Source organism: Mobula birostris, chromosome 19, assembly GCF_030028105.1.
Source record: "Mobula birostris isolate sMobBir1 chromosome 19, sMobBir1.hap1, whole genome shotgun sequence".
NCBI classification, from domain to species: Eukaryota; Metazoa; Chordata; class Chondrichthyes; order Myliobatiformes; family Myliobatidae; genus Mobula; species Mobula birostris.
This window is the reverse complement of record NC_092388.1, coordinates 38,899,539-38,924,619: the sequence shown is the minus strand read 5'-3', so window position 1 is coordinate 38,924,619 and position 25,081 is coordinate 38,899,539. Positions and strand designations below refer to the sequence as shown.

General features: G+C 41.1%; 1 protein-coding gene across 7 annotated transcripts in view; it reads left to right on the top strand.

Moving 5' to 3' along the window:
* Nucleotides 1–23,438, top strand: part of zdhhc11 (zinc finger DHHC-type containing 11) — a 134,127-nt gene extending 110,689 nt beyond the window's left edge. For all 7 annotated transcript variants that reach the window (XM_072283459.1, XM_072283456.1, XM_072283458.1 and 4 more), the window contains exons 6-11: nucleotides 2,854–3,009; nucleotides 3,444–3,565; nucleotides 6,854–6,912; nucleotides 13,059–13,167; nucleotides 17,248–17,332; nucleotides 19,421–23,438. In XM_072283459.1, coding sequence (XP_072139560.1) covers nucleotides 2,854–3,009; nucleotides 3,444–3,565; nucleotides 6,854–6,912; nucleotides 13,059–13,167; nucleotides 17,248–17,332; nucleotides 19,421–19,812 — 923 coding nt within the window. In that variant the 3' untranslated portion in view covers nucleotides 19,813–23,438. The remainder of the gene's footprint in view (nucleotides 1–2,853; nucleotides 3,010–3,443; nucleotides 3,566–6,853; nucleotides 6,913–13,058; nucleotides 13,168–17,247; nucleotides 17,333–19,420) is intronic.
* Nucleotides 23,439–25,081: the final 1,643 nt, after the last annotated feature.

Here is a 25,081-nt window from a genome sequence, read left to right as displayed (position 1 = left end):
TTTTCTGGGTGTTCATGTGCCTATGTAAGAACTTCTTAAACACATCTTTTTATTTCCACTACCACTCCCAGCAGTGCTTCAGTGCATTCTGGGCACCCTCCCCCTCCCCCAACCACTCTGTGTTTTAAAAAAAATCCCGCTTGAACTTGCCCACTCTCCCCTATATACTCTTGTCATGTCATTGAAACCATGTGGTCTGCAGGTGAGATAAAAAAGACACGTTAAGAAAATGTCCAGAATTATTTGAAGTGCAAGTACATTTTTTTAATCACATAAAAGGAGGCTATTGGCACACAGAGTCTTTGCCTCTGCTTGGTGCAATTGCGTCAATTTTATTTATATCTTGGCAACGCATTCTCTCTTGTTCATTGGCTCCACCCCTTTTCCTCTGTCAGCCATCTATACAAGTGGTAATTTATGGGAACCAATTAATTTGCCAATTAGGTTATAAGTGCGTGGAGGAAACTCATTGTAATCATGGGGAGAACATGCAGGGACCACATACAGCATCTGAAATCAGGAACCATGCCCTTCTCTGGCCAGTATACAGTAGCTAAAATAAATTTTCCAAGCTCTCTAATATTCCCATCACTTTAAGTCTCTTACGATAACTGAGATGGTATATTTTATATATCTTCTCTGCAGCTTTATCTGATCAGTGACTTCTATTCTATTCAATCTCACTTAATATGTCAGAGGGGATTTTGAGTAAGAAAGTTTTCTCGAATATAGTCAAGAGGCAGGCTTTCCATTCTTCTCCAACAGTATTAACTTGAAAGCTTGCTGGTTTATGTACACAAGCCCTGAGCTACTGACTGAAGCTAATTGTTGTAACTCAACTTGGTTGGATGTTCATATCTCTGCTGTTTCCTCACACAAGTTCCTGTTTCCAGCTGCTGTGTTTGGTCAAACAATTTTTATTTTCCTTTTCCCAATTTACTTTTCTCACTTTAAAAAAAGGATATTCCAATATATAATTACTCTGCCACTGATCTGGACAAGCTTAATAGATCAGCTAGTTGTACTTTGTCCCCTTTGAGTCAGCAACGGTTCTTTCACTGCTATTGGCAATTTGGCTACAAGCATCACCCACATTATAAAAGATCATGTAGTGAAAATTTGCCTGTAAAGAATTCACAACTCTACTACGAAGTCTGAGATACAGAGTTAAAAATCCACTTTAGGTGTCATTTTTTTTCAGCTTTCCTAACTTGATGCATACGCAGATGATGTGGCTTTGCATTATGGAAAATTGCAATATTGGTGGAGGGGCAGGTAGTGTTGAGGAAACTGGTAGGATGCAGAAGGACTTAGACAGATTAGGAGAATGGGAAAGAAAGTAGCAAGTGAAATACAATTTTGGAAAATGCATGTTCATGCACCTTGGTAATAAAAATAAATGTGCAGACTATTTTCTAAACGGGGAGAAAATCTAGGAATCTGAGATGCAGAGGGACTTGGGATTCCTTTGTGCGGAACACACTGAAGGTATACTTGCAGGTTGAGTTGGTGGTGAGGAAGGCAAATGCCATGTTAGCATTGATTTCAAGAGGTCTAGAATACAAGAGCAAGGATGCAATGCTGAGGCTTTATAAGGCACTGGTGAAGCCTCACCTTGAGTATTGTGAACAGTTTTGGGCCCCTCAGCTGCGAAAAGATGTGCTTGCGTTGGAGAGGGTCCAGAGGAGGTTCACAAGGATGATTCCAGGAATGAAACGGTTATCATAAAAGGAATGTTTGATGGTTCTGGGTCTGTACTTGCTGGAATTCAGAAGGATGGGGATGGATCTCATTGAAGCCTTTTGAATGTTGAAAGGCCAAGACAGAGTAGATGTGGAAAGGATGTTTCCTATGGTGAGAGTCAGGACAAGAGGGCACAGCCTCAGGATAGAGGGACGCCCTTCCAAAACAGATGCAGAGAACTTTCTTTAGCCAAAGGGTGGTGAATTTGTTGCCACATGCAGCTGTGGAGGCCAGGTTGTTGGGTGTATTTAAGGCAGAGATTGATAGGTTCCTGATTGGACACAGCTTCAAAGGTTACAGGGAGAAGGCTGGGAACTGCAGTTGAGGAGGAGAAAAAAAAAGGATCAGTCATGATTGAATGGCGGAGCAGACTTGATGGTCCAGATGGCCTAACTCTGCTCCTATGTCTTATGGTCTAATATGGAGAGTTTTCTAGAACACAGCCACCTCCCTCCTATATGGAGGTTGTATGTAGTATGCTTTGGAATTCTGCAAACCCCTCTTCCTCTCCCTTCACTGACTTTCCCTCGATCTTATCATTTCTCTCAAGCCGTTAACCACCTGATCTAACACATTTGCTCAGTCTCAGATTATGTTAAATCTGCCTGTGGAACACCAAGGGATATTTTACTCAACTGAACATGTATTGTTACTTGGTCTAAGAAACAACCAGTGCTGTTTGTCACGAGATGGCAAGTCAAAGAATTTGGACTCAAACCTTTCACATATAAAATGGATCAGAAATGCAAATGCCCTTGTTGAACTATCTGCTGGAGCAGGGATACGAGGATAGAATCAAAATGTCTCTGACATTTCGCTTTATACTTTCCTCCATTCACCTTAGCATTAAATGCCCTTGCATTATCCATTTCTGCTCTGGGATAAAGCCTCTGGCTGCCCCCTCATTCTGTGCCTCTTCTTAATCTTGTACACCTCTATCAAGTCACCTCTCATCCTCCTTCGCTCCAAAGAGAAAAGCCCTAGCTCGCTCAACATATCCTCATCAGGCATTTTGCAAACGTGAAATAGTTGATTTGATTTAAGGCATGTTATAATTCAGTCAATAGTACTGTGTATAGTAAGTAACTGTATTTTGCTTTATTTGCACAGATGTTCAAGGAAACAACACTTGGTTGGCATTTTTGCCCATTGCCCCCGTGGAGACGTCGCAAGTTGGAATTTTAGTCATAGCAGGAATCACCATCATCCTCAGTCTTGCTTCACTGATGCTGCTTGGTCATCTGCTGTGCTTTCACATTTATTTATGTGAGTGTGGAGCAATGCAGATTTAATTTCTCATTTCAAGATTTGTTATTGCTAAGGTTTGTTTCCGTGGGACAGATGGGGGAAGAATGATGAGATTGTTCTAGATTTCAGATTGTTACAGAGAGGCAGATTCTAGATCTTAGCTTGTTGCCGAGAGGCTTGTGTGGTACATTTTGGACGATTGCAGAGAAACTGTGTTCTAGACTGCTGTCTGTCTAGAGGGACCTGGAAGGATTGGGTGGTTGAGGAGGAGAAGTGCAGTAACTGACAAGGAGGCTCTCTCTTTGGTCTCCGATAACAGCAATTGATCCCTTTAGAGAACGCAGGCTAGCCCACGTGTAGTTTCTGCATTCCTGGACGGTGCAGGCATGCAACTAGTTGAATTCAGCCAGTTTCAGGAGACTATTTTGAATGTTATTCCTGTACTTTTCTAGTCTTCAAGAAGCTGAGCACGTATGAGTACATTGTACGAGAGCGTCACAATCAGGACATCCGAGATCATGGGAAAGACCCTGAGTCTGCACACACTGCATCAGCTCGCATGACTGTTCTTCAGGTACAGTGCAAAAGAGACTAGATAATCCAGGCAGATGTTTCTGTGCTAAACTCTGAAGCTAAACTATATTAAAGCAGGTGATTCTCTCTCTCCTCCCCCCACGTTTTAAATCTACTCAGTTTTTTTTTTCCCCCAGTCCTGTCGAAGGGTTTTGGCCTAAAACATCAACTGTACTTTTTTTTCCCCATAGATGCTGCCTGGCCTGCTGAGTTTCTCCAGCACTTTGTGTGTGTTGCTCTGATTTCCAGCATCTGCAGATTTCCTCTTGTTTGTTAAAGCAGGCCTTTACGTTTCATACTGGGACTTTAAAAGAAATTATATTGAGTTCTCCTGGACAAGAGCCCACCCAATTGAATAAATGCAAAGGAGTCTCAATACAATAGCTGTTCTCTTTGATGAAGGAGTTCAGAACTGGAGGTCACAGGTATAAATTGAAAGTGACAAGAACTAAGAGCAACTGAGATGTGGTTGGATTCTGAAGATGTGGAGGCAGGTTCCATTGTAGACTTCAAGACAAGTAAATATGTATTGAAGTAAAATTTGTGAGGCTACAGAGAATAGGCTGATAGATAGAAGAGGCCATTTACTACTTGTTGAGAGCCGGCACAGACAGGCCTTACGCCGGCCCCCTAGGCCTGAGTCAATGTAGTAGTACAGACAAGATGGGCTTTGTTGTAATCATTCTACAATTTTATGATATGTTCAGGATGCAGAGATTGCTTACAAATAGACCAATGATGTGCTGTTAAATGGACCATTAAAAAGCAGGAATATTACAAGAGAGGCAAAAAGAGCAAGTGTAGGCCAATTAGCCTGTCAAGTTTGCATTCAATGCAATCATTGATAATTCATTGTTGGTCTCCACAGGTTTCCCATTCTCATTCACCCTCTGTGATATCTATGAGTTTCCAGCTGGAATTTATTCAATGGCTCTGCAGTTTTGAATCTATTCAAACTCACCCACAGATGTAACACTGCTCGTGTATCTTAGCAGCTGTATCCTCACACGAGACAATAAGCTCCTGTGCTGGGCATTAATGACACGGCAGTATTTCATTTGGAATAAATACATGTATTTTGCTGCATAATGTGCAGCACAACGCGCTTCAGGAGTGAGTGGCGAGGAAGCAATTGTGATGTGGGACGTCACCAAAGCCGTAGGTAAACATCATTGAATTTTGAGGTGTTTTTAGAGGGAGGATTGAAACATCCTGTCCCTTTCCACCTTGTCTTACACAGTCCCATGCTGTTGGCTTTCAAACGTTCCAGTTCTTGCTTCAGATTCTCTACTTTTCCAGCTTGATAAAGGGTTCTCACATTTCACGGAAAGGAATAACCTGATGAAGGATCTTGGCCCGAATCGTTGACTGTTTATTCCTTTCCATAGATGCTGCCTGACCTGCTGAGTTCCTCCAGCATTTTGTGTGTGTTGCCTTGAATTCCCAGCATCTGCAGATCTTCTCGTGTTTGTGTCTCACATCCCATGTTGATTTTGATATATCTTGCTGTGAACAGTAGCCTGATGACGGATGAGTCTCACCTGTCGTACATGAGTGTCTCTACCGAGTGAGGAAACGTTGCCTGTGGGGAAGATCAGCTTCGCACTGTTCTTCATATTCTTTTCTCTATCCATGACCATGATTTGTTCTTGGCAAATTTTTGTACAGAAGTAGTTTGCTACTCTTCAGAGGTCGCATAATCAGGACTTGAGATGTGCACCAGCTGCTCACATGACCATCCACCTGCTGCTCCCATGGCTTCATGTGATGCTGATTTTTGCTTGGTCCAAGGGTGACCTGCAGGCTAGCAGAGGGAAGGCCTTGCACCTCCTTTGCTGGAGACATATTTCCACCCTGCCACTGCCACCTCAAATCCCCTATCACCATGATGATTCTTTGTGACTTGCAGTGGTCCTTTGATTCTTGCAAGGTATCATTAAAAACTTCTATATATTCTTCACTGCTATCGGCTATTATTAAAATGTTCATAGGTTGCCCTCAGAGTTTTACAAGCAGTACTCTGTCCAATAATGCCCAGTATCCCATAAGGCTTTTGCTTCTTTCAGCATCTAATATTATTCCCACACCTCCTTCATGTTTATCACCATCTAAACAGCTCAGTTTGTCATCATCAGAATTGAAACATCCAGTCACTTTTCACCTTGTCTCACACAGTGCCGTGACCTGTGATATGCAGACACAGTGCTGAAAGCTACTTCTAAAACAGAGGTTCCCAACCTTTTTTTATGCCATGGAGCCTTTCCATTAACCGAGGGGTCCATGGACCCCAGGTTCTAAAGAGAAGCTCCAAGAAATGCTAGATAAAGTCATTGAAGAAAGTGCAAAGCGAAGACTGACCATCAACGGCAACAAAACTGAATGTACGGTTGTCACAAAGAATAAAATACAGAACTGCGAACTGGAAGTGGGCAATGAAACAATTAAAGAAACATGGTAGTTCAGTTACTTAGGGAGCGCAACACATCTGATCGTAGGGCTGATGTTGAAATTAGAGGAAAGATTGGGATTGCTAAATGCACATTCAAATGTTTGAGCCAAATACTAAAGAGTAATATAATTTCTATGGGTATGAAACTCGGTGTTGCCGTGCTACGTTCATTCCACACTAACATATGGAAGTGAATGTTGGACAATTTTAAAGCAAAATGAAGGAAGACTTGAAACTGCAGAGATGTGATTTTTTTGGAGAAGAATAATGAAACTATCATTTAAGATTAACAAATGAAGTATTGCAAAAAGCTGGAATAAGAAAAGGGCTGATATCATCAGTCAGGAAATGGCAGCTGGAATTTCTGGGACATTTACTGAGGAAAGAGAAGCTCAAACATTTTGCAGTGACAGAAAAATCTGATGGAAGAAAAAGTCATGATTGACTGCGCATGACCTTCATGATTTACATCAAGGGATGGACAGGCAAAAGTTTTGAAGAGTTTGTAAGAATTTCTCAGATTAAAGATAGGTGAAAGACCATGATTGCCCATATCATATGGCACAGCACATAATAATGATGATTTAGAAGCAGGGGGACAGAATTAGACAGGGGCACAGGTTCAAGATGAGTCATGTGGAGATGTGTGCATGAGAGTGGAAAATCTTATTGAAACAGGGAGAAAGGCAGTATTCTGGATTTAAATTATGAGAAAGGGGGAGGTGTTGGTATTATGGATTTTTCATACATTCGTGTTAGGCTGCAGTAGTCCCAGTGGCCATAAAGGGGAATTCCCTCTTTGTAGAATTTACTTTTCCATTCTCTCTATTATTATTGCAGGGTCTATCTGAATCTAAGTCTCAACCGGAAATAGAGGTCACCACTTCTGCCCGATCAAGGTAAAATGATCAAAAATGTGAAATGCTTGTGCTGCTATCTTTGTGTATCAACCAACATGCCTGTATTGTCAGCAGTTGAGCGTTAAAATCTTGTATAATATGCTTGCACCAAGGACTTTGAAGTTTAACCTTGCACATTCAAGCCAAGGAAAGTTGATAGTAAGTTAGCAGTACAATGGCTCCCATCATACTGTCCCTTCGATGCATTTTCATGAGGCTACTTTTAGTCCCTATTCACTGTCCAATCCTTGTTACATTTTTATACAACTTCCACGGTTTGCTGTGACCTGTCAACATCCAGTTTTAATTTCTGTTCATTCTGCATTTGTGACAGTATTACTGTGTACCTGACTCTATCTCGGAGGGATAGGAGTACTCTTCCAACTGTCTCTCTCTCATAACTGCAACTTGGTACTTCTGTGAGAAATTAGGTACCAAAATAGTCCTGGACTGGAGTCTGTTGTCAATCAAAATCAACCTGCCAATTATTTGAGAGAATTTAGAAGTGAAGAAGTATAACACTGGATTCAGGATCTTTGGTGATTGGACAATGTTTGATTTTGATTTCCTAATATTGACCTGATGAAGCTCTGTCCTCTGGAGGGCATAGTTTATTCCGTTCATAAGCCACAGCTTATTTTCTGGTGCACTAGTGCCCCCTAATGAAAGATAGCAGGAAGGGATGTTGAACGTAATATATAGTGAGGAGAAATCCATAATGTTAGTAGATAATATTAACTCCAGCTAGACCAAAGTAATTGCATTACAAAACCTAGCATTTGTTACCTGATAAAGGAAAAATTGGAGCTGAGAAACAGTTTAATTTGTTTGTACACTGAAGGCCATAAGACCTAAAGACATAGGAGCAGAATTAGGCCACTTGACCCATTGAGTCTGCACTGCCATTCATTTTGGCTGATTTATTATCTCTTTCTACTACATTGTCCTGCTTTCTCCCTGTAACCTTTGATATCCTTCCTAATCAAGAAGCTATCAGCCTTCACTTTAAATATACTCAATGACTTGGCCACGACAGTTGTCTGTGGCAATGAATTCCACAGAGTCACCACCTTCTGCCCTGAAGAAATTCCTCTCATCTGTGTTGTAAATGGACAGCCCTCTATTCTGAGGCTGTGCCCTCTGGTCCTGGACTCAACCTCTCCATATGCACTTTCACTAGGCCTTTCAAAATTCGATAGCTTTCAATGAGATCCTCCTTTTAAACTCCATTACGCTCAGGCCCAGAGCTATAAAGCACACCTCATATGTTAACCCTATCATTCTTGTGAACCTACTGTGGACCCTCTCTGGTGCCAGCATATCCTTTCCTACATAAGGGGTTCAAAACTGTTCACAATTTTCTAAGTGCGGTCTGACCAATGCCTCATAAAGCCTCAGCATTACATTCTTGCTCACGGTAGCGTAATGGTTAGCACAATGCTTTACAGTACCAGCAACTCAGGTTCAATTCCCGCGCTGCCTGTAAGGAGTTTGTATGTTCTCCCTGTGGCCACATGGGTTTCCTCCAGGTGCTCCGGTTTCCTCCCACAGTCCAAAGACCTACTGGTTAGTAGGTTAATAGGTCGTTGTAAATTGTCCCGTGATTAAAGGAAGGGAAAATGGACATGGGAAAGCCAGTGGATGTAGTGTACCTGGACTTTCAGAAAGCCTTTGATAAGGTCCCACATAGGAGGTTAGTGTGCAAAATTAGAGCAAATGGTATTGGGGGTAGGGTACTGACATGGATAGAAAATTGGTTGGCAGACAGGAAACAAAGAGTAGGGATTAATGGGTCCTTTTCAGAATGGCAGGCAGTGACTAGTGGGGTACTGCAAGGTTCAGTGCAGGGACTGCAGCTATTTACAATATACATTAATGATTTAGATGAAGGGATTAAAAGTAGCATTAGCAAATTTGTAGATGACACAAAGCTGGGTGGCAGTGTGAAATGTGAGGAGGATGTTATGAGAATGCAGGGTGACTTGGACAGGTTGGGTGAGTGGGCAGATGCATGGCAGATGCAGTTTAATGTGGATAACTGTGAGGTTATCCACTTTGGTGGCAAGAACAGGAAGGCAGATTACTATCTGAATGATATCAAGTTAGGAAAAGGGGAAGTACAATGAGATTTAGGTGTCCTTGTTCATCAGTCACTGAAAGTAAGCATGCAGGTACAGCAGGCAGTGAAGAAAGCTAATGGTATGTTGGCCTTCATAACAAGGGGAGTTGAGTATAGGAGCAAAGAGGTCCTTCTGCAGTTGTACAGGGCCCTGGTGAGACCATACCTGGATTATTGTGTACAGTTTTGGTCTCCAAATTTGAGGAAGGACATTCTTGCTATTGAGAGAGTGCAGCGTAGGTTCACGAGGTTAATTCCCGGGATGGCGGGACTGTCATATGTTGAAAGATTGGAGCAACTGGGGTTGTATACACTGGAATTTAGAAGGATGAGAGGGGATCTGATTGAAACATATAAGACTATTAAGGGATTGGACACGCTAGAGGCAGGAAACATGTTCCCGATGTTGGGGGAGTCCAGAACCAGAGGCCATAGTTTAAGAATAAGGGGTAGACAATTTAGAATGGAGTTGAGGAAAATCTTTTTCAAAAAGAGGGTTGTGGTTCTGTGGAATGCTTTGCTTCAGAAGGCAGTGGAGGCCAATTCTCTGGATTCTTTCAAGAAAGAGTTAGATAGCGCTCTTAAAGATAGCGAAGTGAAGGGATATGGGGAGAAGGCAGGAAAAGGATACTGATCAGCCATGATCACAGTGAATGGCGGTGCTGGCTTGAAGGGCTGAATGGCCTACTCCTGTACCTGTTGTCTATTGTCTATTGAAAGGTGTGTCACATACGGAGTTTCTCCGGTTAGTGGACGATTTCCCTCCACGCCTCTCTGACGTAGTGGGGGACTGCGTACGAGGCAAGTTACAGCAGTGGTTTGCCGTTGCCTTCTGCTGGGTGAGTTTCCAAAGAGATCACCAGCTCGTAACCCAGCACAGATGGAAAGGGTGCAGGGGAGCCGGCTGGATTTGAACTCGGGATCTTTTGTCCTGAAGGCCGATGCTGTTGCTGCTACGCCCCCAGCCGGATCCCCATGATTAAACTCGTATTGAATTGGGGGATTGAGGGCCAGTGTGGCTCCAAGAGCCGGAAGGGCCTATTCCACGCTGTTTCTCAATATGTAAATCAATATTGTACTCCTCCCGAAATTAATGCTATCATTGTATTTGCCGTCCTTATAATTGACAACCTGCAGGTTAATCTTTAGGGAATCCCACTTTGCATGTCTGATTTTTGAATTTTCTCCCCATTTGAAAATAGTCTACATGGTTCTTCCTTCTACCAAAGTGCATGACCATACACTTCCCTACACTATATTCAATCTGCCACTTCTTTGCCCTTTCTCCAAATCTGTCTAGGTCCTTCAGCAAACTATCTGCTTCCTGAACACTACCAGACCCTCCACCTGCCTTTGTATCATCTGCAAACTTGGCCACAAAGCCATCAATTCAATTCCTACAAAATCCTACAGGAGGTGGTGCATTCAGCCCAGTACATCACTGGTAAAGCCCTCCCACCCGTTGAGCACGTCTACATGAAGCACTGTTGGAGAAAAGCAGCATCCATTATCAGAGATCCTCACCACCTAGGCCATGCTCTTTTCTTGCTGCTGCCATCAGGTCGAAGGTACAAGAGCCACAGGACTCACTCCACCAGGTTCAAGAACAGTTACTACCTCACAACTGACAGGCTCTTGAACTAAAGGAGGTAACTGCACTCACTTAACCATGCACTGAGTTGTTCCCACAGCCAATGTTCCCTCTTTAAGGACTCTTTATCACGTTCTAGTTATTATTGCTATTTATTTATATTTGTAATTGCACAGTTTGTTGCCTTCTGCTTTCTAGTTGATCTTTCATCAATCCTCTTATGGTTACTGTTCTATAGATTTGTTGAGTATGTCCACAGGAAATGAATTTCTGAGTTGTATGTGGTGACTTGTATGTACTTTGATAATAAAATTTACATTTAATTTTGTCATCCAAATTGTTGACAAGAAGTTGTCCCAATACCAACCCCCTGTGGAACACCACTAGTCACTGGCAGCCAACCAGAATACAGCCCCTCCACTCTTTGCCTCCTGCCAATCAGCTAATCTTCTATCTATGCCAGTATCTTTCCTGTATTACCAGTGGCTCTTATCGTGTTAAGCAGCATCATGTGCAGCACCTTATCAAAAGCTTTCTGAAAGTCCTTTGTCTATCCTGCCTGTTATTTCTTCAAATAACTTCAACCTTCAACAGATTTGTCCGACAGGATTCCCCTTGAGGAAACCATGCTGACTTTGTCCTATTTTATCACGTACCTCCAAATACCCCGAAATATCATCCTTAATAATGGCTCCCAACATCTCCCAACCACTGAAGTCAGGCTGTATTCATCAGCCTTTTTCATTCCCTTCCCCCGGTATAACTCTTCAACTCATTCCACTGCAATTTTTCCCTATCGTGTCTGTCCTTCCTCACAGTCTCACTACACAATGCATCGACTTCTATACTTAAATACTTCATCCCCTTGCCAAATAAGCTTAATCCCTCCCCAACAGCTCTAGCAAAACTGCCCGCAAGGATATTGGTCCACCCCGTTCAGGTGTAGCCTGTCCTTTTTGTACAGATCATTCCTTTCCCAGAAAAGTTCCCAATGATCCAGAAATCTGAAACCCTGTCCCCTGGACCACTCCCTCAGCCACTCATTCATTTGTGCTATCATCCTATTCTTTCTCTGATTGGCACAAGGTACTGGGAGTAATCCAGAGGTCTTGTTCCTCAGCCTTTCTCCCAACTCCCTATACTCAGTGCGCAGGACCTCTTCCCACTTCTTACTTTTGTCATTTGGGTCCAATGTGCAACATGACCTCTGGCTGCTCACCCTCACACTTTAATCTTTTGCAGATTCTCTGAGACATTCTGGACCCTAACACTGGGGAGGCAACACATTATCCTGGTTTTGTTTTCATGGCTACAGCTCGGGTCTGTCCCCCAACTATTGAGTTTCCTATCACCATGTCTCAGCTGACTTTATCTTTCCCCGCTGAGTGTCAGATCTGGCCACAGTGCCACTGACCTGACTGCTGCTGCTGTTCCTGTCATCCCCTCAGCAATAACCAAAGGGATATATTGGTGAATGGAATGGCCGCAGGGGAACCCTACACTGACTGCTTACTCCCCTTAATTCTCCTGGTGGTTACCCACCTGCTTTCTGAAATCGCCCACTGGGTGTCACCAGCCTCAGGAAAAGGCTCAGCTATGAGGTTTTCAGCCTCCCGATGATCCTGAGTACATCCAACTCCAGCTCAACTTCTTTGACCTTAAAAGTCAGGAGCTGAATTTGGGTGCACTTCCTGCAAATATAGTCCAGTTTAGGTACCCTGAAATCCCTCATCTCACAGGGGAGCATTCCACTATCCGAAATAGCATCCTGCCTACACTTGTTAATCCATCTAATTTCACAAGCTTAAGTTCTTGTGTGTGCCTGTTCTTGCCTAAATCTGGCCACTCTAATCCTGTCCACTCCAACAATGGCCAATCTGTTTACACCTCACTTCTTTTTATTGGCTCCTGTTGCATGCCTAAAAGATCATAGTTATTGTAGCTGCCGAGTAGTTCCGAAAGGCCTCGAGTTCTTTTTAAACCTCTCGTTGCCTCACCAACAGATAACCTCTTGTGATAATTGCAGCCCGTTGAAAAGGTGCGGTTATAGCTTGTACCTTCCATCCCTGGGTTCTTCTTGTGCAAAAATTGGTAGGGGTAGAAATAGAAGTGCTCTGTATGAACCTTAACTTTGAAATAGCAAACCGTCCATGTCCAACTGGCTGGGAGGCTGGATGTCTGCTGAATTACGTGCTCCACAGTTGTAGAATATTTCTGCTGAGAGCCCTTTCTACTTATACCTTGGCCACAAGTGAGTACTTCCAATGACAAAAAATCCCAGGAACAAATCCAGTGGATGTAATTACTAGTTTAAAGTTCAATTGGTTTTGGGAAGAGTCAAAAGAAAAAAAATATTTGGATGGGATTTTGAAATCAAATGAAATACTCTGGTTATTTGGACAGACTTGTGAGACATCTCCTTTCTTCTCTCACTAGTGCTTTAAAATACCAAGATCAAGGTCTAGCTGCCAGCAGGTTGTCCAATGGAATCTGTTTAGAGGCTTCCAGTGTTTCTACAGCTATAAGCTCTTCTCATAGTGGACAGGTAACTTGTAAGATTTAGTTGCAACAGATCTTGATTGCTTATTAACACATGATTTTGCCAGAGTCAGAAGAATACAGTATTGAAAACAATTTTAAGTCTATTTAATAATTTCCTTTTTAGATTGTATGTGACTATCAGCTCCCACTGCACAAAATTAGGCTGACCTGCTAGTTATCTTTTTTTTAATTACTTTAATATGATTGACTATTAAGGCTTGTAAACCAAGTAGATTGCAAGTTCTAACTCTGATTTCTACAGAGCCTGTTTGTTACAGGTGGGGCTGCAGGTGTGTTTTCTCCTCTTGGACAGCAGCAAAAAAAGATCTAGAAAGCATTCTCATTTCCGATCAACATTTAATAAATGGGAAAGGTGCTTGTATGGTACAAGTACCCTGATTCCGTTGGCTGTTTATGCTCAAATAGCCCCATTTCCACACTCTGACAAGATCTGTGTGTTGAAGGCTCTTCAGGGTAAGATTTGTACCAAAGCCCTGCCAGATCTCCAGAGACAGACGGGATCTTACAGAAAACAAATAAAACTACAGCTGCTGGAATCTTAGAAATGCTGGAAAAACACAGCCAGCCAAGGAGTGTCTCTGGAAAGAAAAATTCAGTTCCCATTTCAGGTTGAAAGTACTTCAGGTATTTTGATAAACGTAAAAGAAACACAAGAAGGAGCGAGCCATATTTTTTCTGGGGTCTCCTCAATTATTCATTAAGGTTGTGACTGACCTTGTCGCCCAGGTTATTTTCCCTACCCAATATACACAGCCTCTGATTCTTCACTTTCAAAAAATATATCCCTTATTCTTAAAAAGAGAGTGGACACAGTCCACCGCATAGGGGGTTAAAAATTGTTAAACTGACTTGTGTGAAAGAAGTTCCTCCATCCCATCAAGGAGAGGAGAGAAGTCGTCCATATTGTCCTGGGCAATATCACAGTCATCATCATCATTACGCGCCATGTCATATGATGTGGGTGGTCACTGTTCTTGGCAAATTTATCTGCAGAAGTGGTTTGACATTGCCTCCTTCTGGGCAGTGTCTTTCCCAGACGGGTGACCCCAGACATTGTCAATACTCTTCAAAGGTTGTCTGTCTGGTGGTTGCATAACCAGGAATTGAGATATACACCCGTTACTCATACTACCATGGTTTCACGTGACCCTTATTGGGGGTGGGGGGGGGGAGCACTAAGCAGGTGCTACACCTTGCCTAAGGATGACCTGCAGACTAGCAGAGGGAGAGAGTGCCTTACACTTACTTTGGTAGAGACATACCTGCATCCTGCCACCCAAGGACAATATACATCCCCCATTAAATTAAAAAAATTATCTTGTCATTGCTAACCATGGCTATTTCTAGCAATGGGTGTAAATTGGGGGATACAGTTAAGTCAGAAGTTTACATACACCTTAGCCAAATACATTTAAACTCAGTTTTTCACAATTCCTGACATTTAATCCGAGAAAGCATTCCTTGTCTTAGATCAGTTAGGATCACTACTTTATTTTAAGAATGTGAAATGTCAGAATAATAGTAGAGAGAATGATTTATTTCAGTTTTTATTTCTTTCATCACTTTCCCAGTGGGTCAGAAGTTTACATACACTTTGTTAGTATTTGGTAGCATTGCCTTTAAATTGTTTAACTTGGGTCAAACGTTTTGGATAGCCGTCCACAAGCTTCCCACAGTAAGTTGCTGGAATTTTGTTCCATTCCTCCAGACAGAACTGGTGTAACTGAGTCAGGTTTGTAGGCCTCCTTGCTCGCACACGCTTTTTCAGTTTTGCCCACAAATTTTCTATCGGATTGAGGTCCGGGCCGTGTGATGGCCACTCCAATACCTTGACTTTGTTGTCCTTAAGCAATTTTGCCACAATTTTGGAGGTATGCTTGGGGTCATTGTCCATTTGGAAGACCCATTTGCGACCGAGCTTTAACATCTTGGCTGATATCTTGAGATGTTGCTTCAATATATCCACATAATTTTCCTTGTTCATGATGCCATCTATTTTGTGAAGTGCACCAGTCCCTCCTGCAGCAAAGCACCCCACAACATGATGCTGCCACCTCCATGTTTCACAGTTGGGATGGTGTTCTTCGGCTTGCAAGCCTCACCCTTTTTCCTCCAAACATAACGATGGTCATTATGGCCAAACAGTTCAATTTTTGTTTCATCAGACCAGAGGACATTTCTTCAAAAAGTAAAATCTTTGTCCCCATGTACACTTACAAACTGTAGTCTGGCTTTTTTGTGGCAGTTTTGGAGCAGTGGCTTCTTCCTTGCTGAGCAGCCTTTCAGGTTATGTCGATATGGAACTCGTTTTACTGTGGGTATAGATACTTGTCTACCTGTTTCCTCCAGCATCTTCACAAGGTCCTTTGCTGCTGTTCTGGGATTGATTTGCACTTTTCGCGCCAAAGTACATTCAACTCTAGGAGACAGAATGCATCTCCTTCCTGAGTGGTATGATGGCTGCGTGGTCCCATGGTGTTTATACTTGTGTACTATTGTTTGTACAGATGAACGTGGTACCTTCAGGCGTTTGGAAGTTGCTCCCAAGGATGAACCAGGCTTGACATCATTTTCTGACCTCAATCCGATAGAAAATTTGTGGGCAGAGCTGAAAAAGTGTGTGCGAGCAAGAAGGCCTATAAACCTGACTCAGTTACACCAGACAACAGAAATTCTGCAGATGCTGGAAATTCGAGCAACACACATCAAAGTTGCTGGTGTCCTGATGAAGAGTCTCGGCCTGAAACGTCGACTGTACCTTTTCCTAGAGGTGCTGCCTGGCCTGCTGCGTTCACCAGCAACTTTGATGTGTGTTGCTTCAGTTACACCAGTTCTGTCTGGAGGAATGGAACAAAATTCCAGCAACTTACTGTGAGAAGCTTGTGGAAGGCCACCCAAAATGTTTGATCCAAGTTAAACAATTTAAAGGCAATGCTACCAAATACTTAACAAAGTGTATGCAAACTTCTGAACCACTGGGAAAGTGATGAAAGAAATAAAAGCTGAAATAAATCATTCTCTCTACTATTATTTCAACATTTCACATTCTTAAAATAAAGTAGTGATCCTAACTGACCTAAGACAGGAAATGTTTTCTAGGATTAAATGTCAGGAATTGTGAAAAACTGAGTTTAAATGTATTTGGCTAAGTTGTATGTAAACTTCTAACTTCAACTGTATATCTCCTACATTACAGCAATAGCTATGTTTTTAAATGACCTGCAACCTTATCCTTCAATCTCTTTGAATTATGGAGGACAGCATGTGTATAAATGTCTCTCTCCAGCAGACTTCATCATGATCATCATGACTCCAGTATTTCTACTATTTTTTAATGTTTCTTAATTGTACATATGATTTTTCTTGTTTTCTATCGCTGAGCAGCAGTGAACACTGATTGGCCTATCAGAGTTCTGTTTGGGAACTAGTTGACTTGATCAGCATCTCTGATCTGGCTATTGTTCACGATTGCATTTAATAAAAAAAAATTGGCTGTAAAGCATTTGGGACCTTGAGAAGTGATGAAAGGCACTAAGTTTCTGCAAGCCTTTCTTGGAGCAAGAATCTTGGAGCAAAAGTTTGGAGAAGCTGCAGTTGGAATATTGTGTATAATTCTGAATGTTGCATTGAGGAAGAATGTGGAGGCTTTGGAAATGGTACAGAAGAGGTTCACTGGGACGCTGCCTGGATCAGAGGGTATGAGATGTAAGGAGAAGTTGAACATTTAGGTTATTTTCAATGGATCATCGAAGGTTGAGGGGAGATTTAATAGAGGTACACAGCATTTATGAGAAGCATTGATAGGGTAAGCAGTAAACTGCTTTTCCCAGGATATAAATATCAGATAGAGGATATACACTTAAAGTGAGAGGAGGGAGTTCAAAGGAGACATGCAGGGTAAGTTTTTTTAACGGAGCGTGGTGGGTACCTGGAATGTGCTGCCAGGGTAATGGTGGAATACGTGCAGTATCATTCCATGTTCAGAACATAACCATTAGCTTCAACATGGTGAAAATGTTCATATTCCATTCCATTCAATCTCTTCTCATGTGTCTATTTCTAGTCACTGAATATGAAGATCAAAAATGGCTCTAAAGGGGCCTTTCACTTCGACGAAACTAAGTTCACTTCTGAGAGAACATCCACTGGTAAGAAATAGATTTTTAGAAATTTTATCATCACAAGGTTTATCCTATGATGTTATTTACTTTCAGCAGTTCCTAAAAAATATCATTGTCACCTGGGTACAATGATAAAATGTGATGTATTCATGTGGCTCCTTTCTATTAAGTATGAACTAGCCTGGCACATTATTACCTTCCACTTATTTATCTAGCTCTCCATTGAAAATTGTGATGAGTTTTGATTCTCCAAGTCTTATTAGACAATACTTTCCAGATCTTCATAAATTATAGTCTTTAAATAAAGACTCATCTGTATCCTCTGGTATCTGGTCCTTCTTGCAAGCAAAAATTGTTCTTTCTTTTTGTTTTGAAGCTCCCCATGATTTTGAATACGTTTGATAAGGAATGTATGGAAGAATGTTCTCTCCTATTGCATTTCCTTTATTCTACGCACCCTGCATTTTCTGTTTCTGTCTCACTATTTGCTATTGCTCTTGGTTGCACTTGCATTTCTTTGCATTTATTAGATGCATGGGTTGGGGAAATGGGCTGTTATGGAGATGTGTCTTGTAACATGGAGAACTAAGATTGAAAAAGCTGCTTCTCTTATCCCCTGGGCACTAGTGAGAAAAGTTTATTCCCATGCTATCACTATAGATTTCTTTCTCTTTCCAGGGATTACAGCATTTAGAGTTTGTTTTAATCTAGGTAGCGTCTTTGATTTTGGTGGTGAATTTAAAAGCAGTATTGAAGGTTGTTCAGAGATATGCAAACAAAAAATGTAAATAATATCACAGTCATTATCTGCTTGAATAAAATGGCCAACCTCCACACGAGGGCCAGAAACAGCTGTCGGTATGCAGCACCAACACATCTGGAACACATAGGGGCGCCACTGTAGTGTAGCAGTTAGCCCAGCAAGTTTACACCTCTGGGAGTTGGAGTTCAATTCCGATGCTGTCTATAAGAAGTTTGTACGTCCTTCCTGTGAGCATGTGGGTTCCTCCGTGTGCTCCACTTTCCTCCCACATTCCAACGACGCACTGGTTAGTAGGTTCATGGATTATTGTAAGTTGTCCTTTGACTAGGCTAGGATTGAATAGGTGGGTTTCTAGGCAGTGCAGCTTGTTGGGCAGGAAGAGCCTGTTCCTCACTGTATCTGTAAATAAATAAATAAAACAAAACACAGGCACTTTACCAGGTGCCATTTTACAAAGTTCAGACAGGTGAACCTTTTGTCAAGTTCTTTCAAGTCACAGTCCTTCGAATAGGATGTTACAATGAGATAACCTCTACCCTTACAGCTGGATGTAAGATATACTACGGTTTTACAGAAAAGTTGGAGATATCATAAGTTCCTAATATTCCGGAAAGTGTCCATCTTGCAACCAACCATAGAAAATTACGCAAGTTATATCTGTTCAGTTATATGCATTTTTTTTGTGGAATGTTGAGTGCCAACTTAGTCAATTCAACTATCACAGGAAGAATAAATATTTAAGAAATGCTCAATTGGCCATGAAGTATTTTCGTCAGATAGTGCCTCACCTACTGATTATTTCTAGTACTTTGATTTTTTTCTTCTTAAGTATCAGGATTACAGCATTTGTTTGCATTTACTTTGTATTTGTTCCATTTATGTAATACATTTTAATTAGCAGATCTCAGAAAGCAAGTTCCAAAATAATCAGTGAGAAGGTTAGTTCTGAGCTACTGGAACAAGAGTTTAGTCAAGGAAGTGGGTCAGCTGGTTCCTTAAGAGGAAAAAGAGGGGCTAAAGGCTTTGGTGAGGAAATTCAAGAACATGACTACATAGGGAGCAGCAAAAAATGGGTGCTGGTTGTATACTAAGGTAACAGAGATAATGCAATGGCCAAAACTGTAGAGGCATGGAGAATTCATGCAGAACTTAGACCTAAAGAACTAAGGAGTGGTGGGCATGGAGCACAATAGAGCAGTTTTAAAGTTGATATTTAGAGAACTGGGAGGTAACATTGGCCAGTGTGTCATAATTGAGTCCAGCATGGCAATCCAAACCATTCCCAAACAGTTTTTCACAATGTATAAATGCAACTGTACTTTATTTAATCTTTTTCTTATTGTTCTCAATAGTTAGCTCCATTCCTGATCCACTGGAAAACTCTGAAGAAATGCTACAGAATGATCAGAAGAACTTCCAGGGATCTCATCGCCAAAGCTTGGAGTCCATAGAAGAGATCCCAGTGGTACAAAGCCCTCTTGGCAGTGCATCAATGGACAGTGGATGCAAGGAAGGAATGACTAATACAGAGAAATGTTTTGATGCATCCAACCAAAGTGTGCTCCCTGATAACTCTCCGAGCTTCCTAATAAATCCAAGAGACTCCACGCAGTTAACCACAAAAGCTGTGAACCAGCAACCAACAAGGACTTACTTGGTTAAACAGGATACTGAAACAACTCATCAGAGGCACAGCCAATTACCGCAACAGTCCAGTAAAACTAGCCAGATTAGTCTTGGGTAAATTAAATTCCCCTAAAACTTTTGAGCTGTCAGCATCGATTTAAAATACCAACATTAAAGTTGTCTTTCTTTAATTATTCAACAATCAGTGCATCAGACGAATATAGAATTTCTGTGTGTGAAATTATTTGTGTCAAGTGTCCCACTCCCTCTGTATCTGTATAGATTGATAGATCTTGTCTATTAAAACTGGTGAAAGGAATAATTTCTGTAGAAGATTCTGGCTAATGTGAACCACTTGAAATTCAAATATTCTGGAGACCCTCTTTTTGACATGAGTGGAGTGTAGCTCCCTCATATTCTTATTCTCATACTTGGGACCCTGTGCCAAATTTTGGGGGAATAATAGAGGCAGTCACATGACTCCTGAAAGGGCACATCTGCACATGTTGATCCATCCACTGGAAGAGGGAAGGACCCATCCTACTCACCAAGAATCCCACCCTGACTCATGGGAGAGAATAGGAATGGTTTCATTTCTTAAGGAAGGCAGGAACCGTGGAAAGAAAGGAAACCAATCGTCCTGAGCATCTAGTCACATTCTCCCTTGAACTTGCAATGACTAGCCTGAGATCCTGAAAACTTCCTCCAATCTTGTTTTTTTTTTTTTTTGCCTTCCACCACCAGAAATTTTGGGGCTCTGTTATTACCATAATAACTGCTTGTTTTTCTATGTGTCACACCTGATGCTGTCTTTCAGGGTTGAGGATGAATTACTTCCACAGCAGTTTAGTGTGGACTGAGGTTGCTGATGAGGTCACTGTGGAAACTGCCAGCCTTCTCATAGGTGGGTGGGTGGTGAGTGAGTAGTTTGGGAGGCGTTGTGCCCCTTCAGCTGGGCTTCTGTGTGCTTGCAATGAAAAGACTCGATGTTCACCATGTCCTCCTGGATATTTCTTCTCCACTTTGATCAGTCAGGGCCCAGGAATTCCCGTGAGTCAGTGTGTGATTTTTGTCTTGATATAGAGAACTTGAAATTTAAGTATACACCACTTTGCGGGTGACCAACAGTGCTGCAACATAGGAACATCAACAAATGGAAAATCCTTTCCAATTTCTTTTGTCCAAAGTGCACCTAATAATGTAAAGCTAGTTCCAGATTACAAGATTATTTCCAAACATGAGCCACCTTAAAAAGCCAATACATAAAATATAACAAAATAAGAATCTTGATGACTTCGACCTAAATTGTTAACTCTGTTTCTTTTTTTGCAGATGCAGTTTAAGTATTTCCAGAATGTTTCCTTTTTATGTTAGGGATAAGTATATTCGACTTAGCGGCATAAATTACTTCAGCAAGCATATATTTGGTACCTTCACCTCCCATGGATATAGACTTCACGTTGAACTGATAGCCAGCACAAAACACAGTGTTAGAATCTGATTTGATCTTAGCAGTTGCACCCTTAGTTTTACAGCACCCACATTTCACAAGCTCACAGAATTGTGAGCTGCTTTTAACCAAATTTACATATAACACATCTACTTTTCTAAAATGAGGGCTGTTAAATGTGAACAAGGTTAATGCTTTTATACACTAACAAGCATGTAGAATTCTTTTATGTTATCAACACAATTCATCCTTGGTTCTGGAAAATGGTGAAAAGCTTTTTGTTTTTCCTGTGGAGTAGTGCCTCTATAATAGAAGTCACTTGCTAAGGGGTATATTTAAAGTGGAGGTTGAAAGGTTCTTGATTAATCAGGGTATCAAAGGTTACAGGGAGAAGGCAGGAGAATGGGGTTAAGAGGGATAATAAATCAGTTATGATTAAATGGCGGAGCAGAATCTTTGGGCCAAATGGCATAATTCTGCTCCTAGGTCTTATGCTCTTATAAGAGATAAAAGAGAGAGGGGATACAAGTGTTAAGAGATAAAAGATTAGCTTTATTTGTTACATGTACATCAAAAGACTCAAGGAAATGCATCATTTTGCATCAACAAGCAACACCGTTTGTGGATTGTGCTGCGGGCAGCTCGCAAGAATTGCCATGTTTCCAGTACCAACATATTATGCCCGCAAGTAACTGACTAACCCTAGCCATACGTCTTTAGATGGTGGGAGGAAAGCCACGTGGGCAAGGGGAGAACATACAGACAGCTTGGGAATGGAACTCCCGATGGGTGATCGCCAGTGTTGTGAAGTGATGGCGCTAATCGCTACGTTACTGTGTCACACTTTTGATTGGATGCATGGTCTGATACTGCAGTGAGAAAGAATGTGAAAGTATTTATTCCTAATGACATAAAGTCAGAACTTTTGAAGTATCTTCTACATTTAAGTAATGATGTTCAGTTATTTGGAAGAAATAAGATATAAATGTAAAATTAAATGAATTCTTGTATCTATTAATATCTACACTAATCCATTTGAGTAAATGGTATTTACTCAATGATCTTTATTAAATATTTTCAGTGCTGCCAATCTATAATGTAAAAATCAATTCCATTCTCTCTATACTTTTAGTTTAAAATACTTCAATCATAACTTGCTACATTACTATTTATGATAGAAATTATCTAGGCATGCTGTCATATTCTAAATACAACCTTCATTCAACAGTTCGTGTCAGGAAGGCACTGTTTCAGTGTGACAAATTACAACATGCATTTTCCATTATAAGCTTTGAGGTAAAAAAAAATTATACTGGGGAAGTCTAAAAAATGACAATTTTGACTTGAATTAGGACTAAATTATTTCTTAATCATGATCCGGTTATTCTGGGCTGTTAAATCCTATATGTGAAGACTAAAGTTGGCCTTCATTTTCTGTATCTATTACTGCAAGAGTTTCATTAATGTTGAATTTTAAATATTGAAAATCAGAATCAGGTTTAAATGAGAAATCATTTATCATAAGCAGTGGTCATCAAGTAATCATTACTTCACAGTTGTTTATGGCCAGCGCACAGGTGTTTTTGATGTTTTTCATTAAACTTAAGTGAACATAACCAGCCAGAGTTGAACCAGTACTTGAATAGAAATGTTGGAAGAACCGTAGGATAAAGGCAAGTAGTTTGTATTGGTGTTTTTTTGAAGGCCCATTATATAATCAGGAATAATGATGTGCACTATGGTTTTGACATACCCTTTCCTGCTTACACAGGGATGGATTGTGTTATCGATTTAGCATTTCATTTGTCTTACAAATGCACTATTCTGTTGATTAAATATTGTGTTCAATGTGACAGTTTTTAAGCTGTAATAGTTTTGATTTGGTTTGTGTTTTAGTACCCATTATGTCAAACTTGAAACTTTTTAAATGTGCAAATGTATATAAAACAAGATTTTGTAATATTTTTATGTCACTTTCACTGGTGTTGAAAGCTGTTTAGAATATTTCATTCTGTTTCTTTGGTAAATTCTGCTTATTATAAGGTTATGTTCGGACTTGGCACAGTATCTAAATCCAGCGTTCCTAACCTGGGGTCCACTGACTTCTTGCTTAATGGCACTTAGTCCATGGCATAAAAAAGATTGGGAACCCCTGATCTAAATTAAACCAGTGTTGTATGTTAGCCACATGAGAAATTGAGTATGCAGATATTGCAAATGCATTTCTGATTTGTTTATATTAAGTAATAAAGAAAATCATTGGGTGTGTGATCTCCATGGTTACATGGCATAGACATATGACTTGGATTTAATTTTTTCATATATATATATATAGTTTGTTGAAATGTTATGATTTTATTTATCAAGGAACTGCACATCATTTCACTTAGGCAGATTAAAGTTTTCCAACCTCAGTACTAACTTTATTTCCTCAGCATGTTACTTCAATCTGATAGTTTCTGTGATCATTATCACTATTCGTTGTTTTATTAAATTCCAGATTAATAACAGAACTTTGGATTGTTCAGCTAAATCTCCAAATTATTTGTCCAGTAATTTAACTGCTGTATCCCCACCATGCTCATTGGCATAGAATAGAGGTAAAGATTATTGTCTAGCTATAAATTATCTTGCCCCTCCCAAACTATTCCACATAGATCTTAAATTTTCATCAAAGGTTCAATGGTAGGGAAATATGGCAGAAATTCTTAAGTTCCTATAGCTTAATAGAGCCTGTAAGCTTGAATGTGTCTTCCTGCTGATTGTTTAGTAGCTGATATAGCAGAACCAGAGACCGGTGAAGGGCAGGATGTGAGCCTATAGAGGTGGGTGTGGAGATTTTGCTGGCCTACTCTCTCCTTGGCATTATAAGAATACAAGACATAGGCCATCTGGCCCATTGAGCCTGCTCTACCATTCAATAAGATCATGGCTGATCTGACCAGAGACTCATTTCCACCTACCTGCCTTTTCCCCATAACTCTTAATTCCCCTACTAGCCAAAAATCTATCCAACTTTGTCTTAAATATATTTACTGAGGTAGACTCCACTGCTTCATTGGGCAGAGAACTCCATAGATTCACCACTCTTTGAGAAAAGCAGTTCCTCCTCATCCTGGTCCTAAATTTACTCCCCTGAATCTTGAAGCTATGTCCCCTAGTTCTAGTCTCACCTACCAGTGGAAACAACATTCCTGCCTCTATCTTATCTATCCCTTTCATAATTTTATATGTTTCTACAAGATCTCTCATCCTCCTGAATTCCAGCGATCTATCGTGTGGATAGTCAAGAGGCTTTTTTCCAGGGCTGAAATGGCTCGCACAAGAGGGCACAGTTTTAAGGTGCTTGGACATAGGTACAGAGGAGATATCAGACAAGTTTTTTACGCTGAGAGTGGTGAGCGCGTGGAATGGGCTGCCGGCGCCAGTGGTAGAGGTGGATACGATAGGGTATTTTAAGAGACTCCGGACAGGTACATGGAACTCAGAAAAATAGAGGGTTATGGGTAACCCTAGGTAATTTCTCAGGTAAGGACATATTCGGCACAGCTTTGTGGGCTGAAGGACCTGTATTGTGCCGTAGGTTTTCTATGCTTCTATGAGTACAGTCCCAGGCGATTCAATCGCTCTTCACAGTCTTAACCCCCTTATCTCTAGAATCAACCTGGTGAACCTTCTCTGCACTGCTTCCAAAGCCAGTATATCCTTCCTCAAGTAAGGAGACCAGAAATGCATGCAGTACTCCAGGTGTGGCTTCACCAGTACCCTGTACAGTTGAAGCATAACCTCCCTGTTCTTCAATTCAATCCATCTATCAGTGAAGGCCAACACTCCATTTGCCTTCTTGATAGGCTGCTGTACCTGCAAACCCACCTTTTGTGATTCATGCAGAAGCACTCCCAAGTCCCTCTGCACAGCAGCATGTTGCAATTTTTTG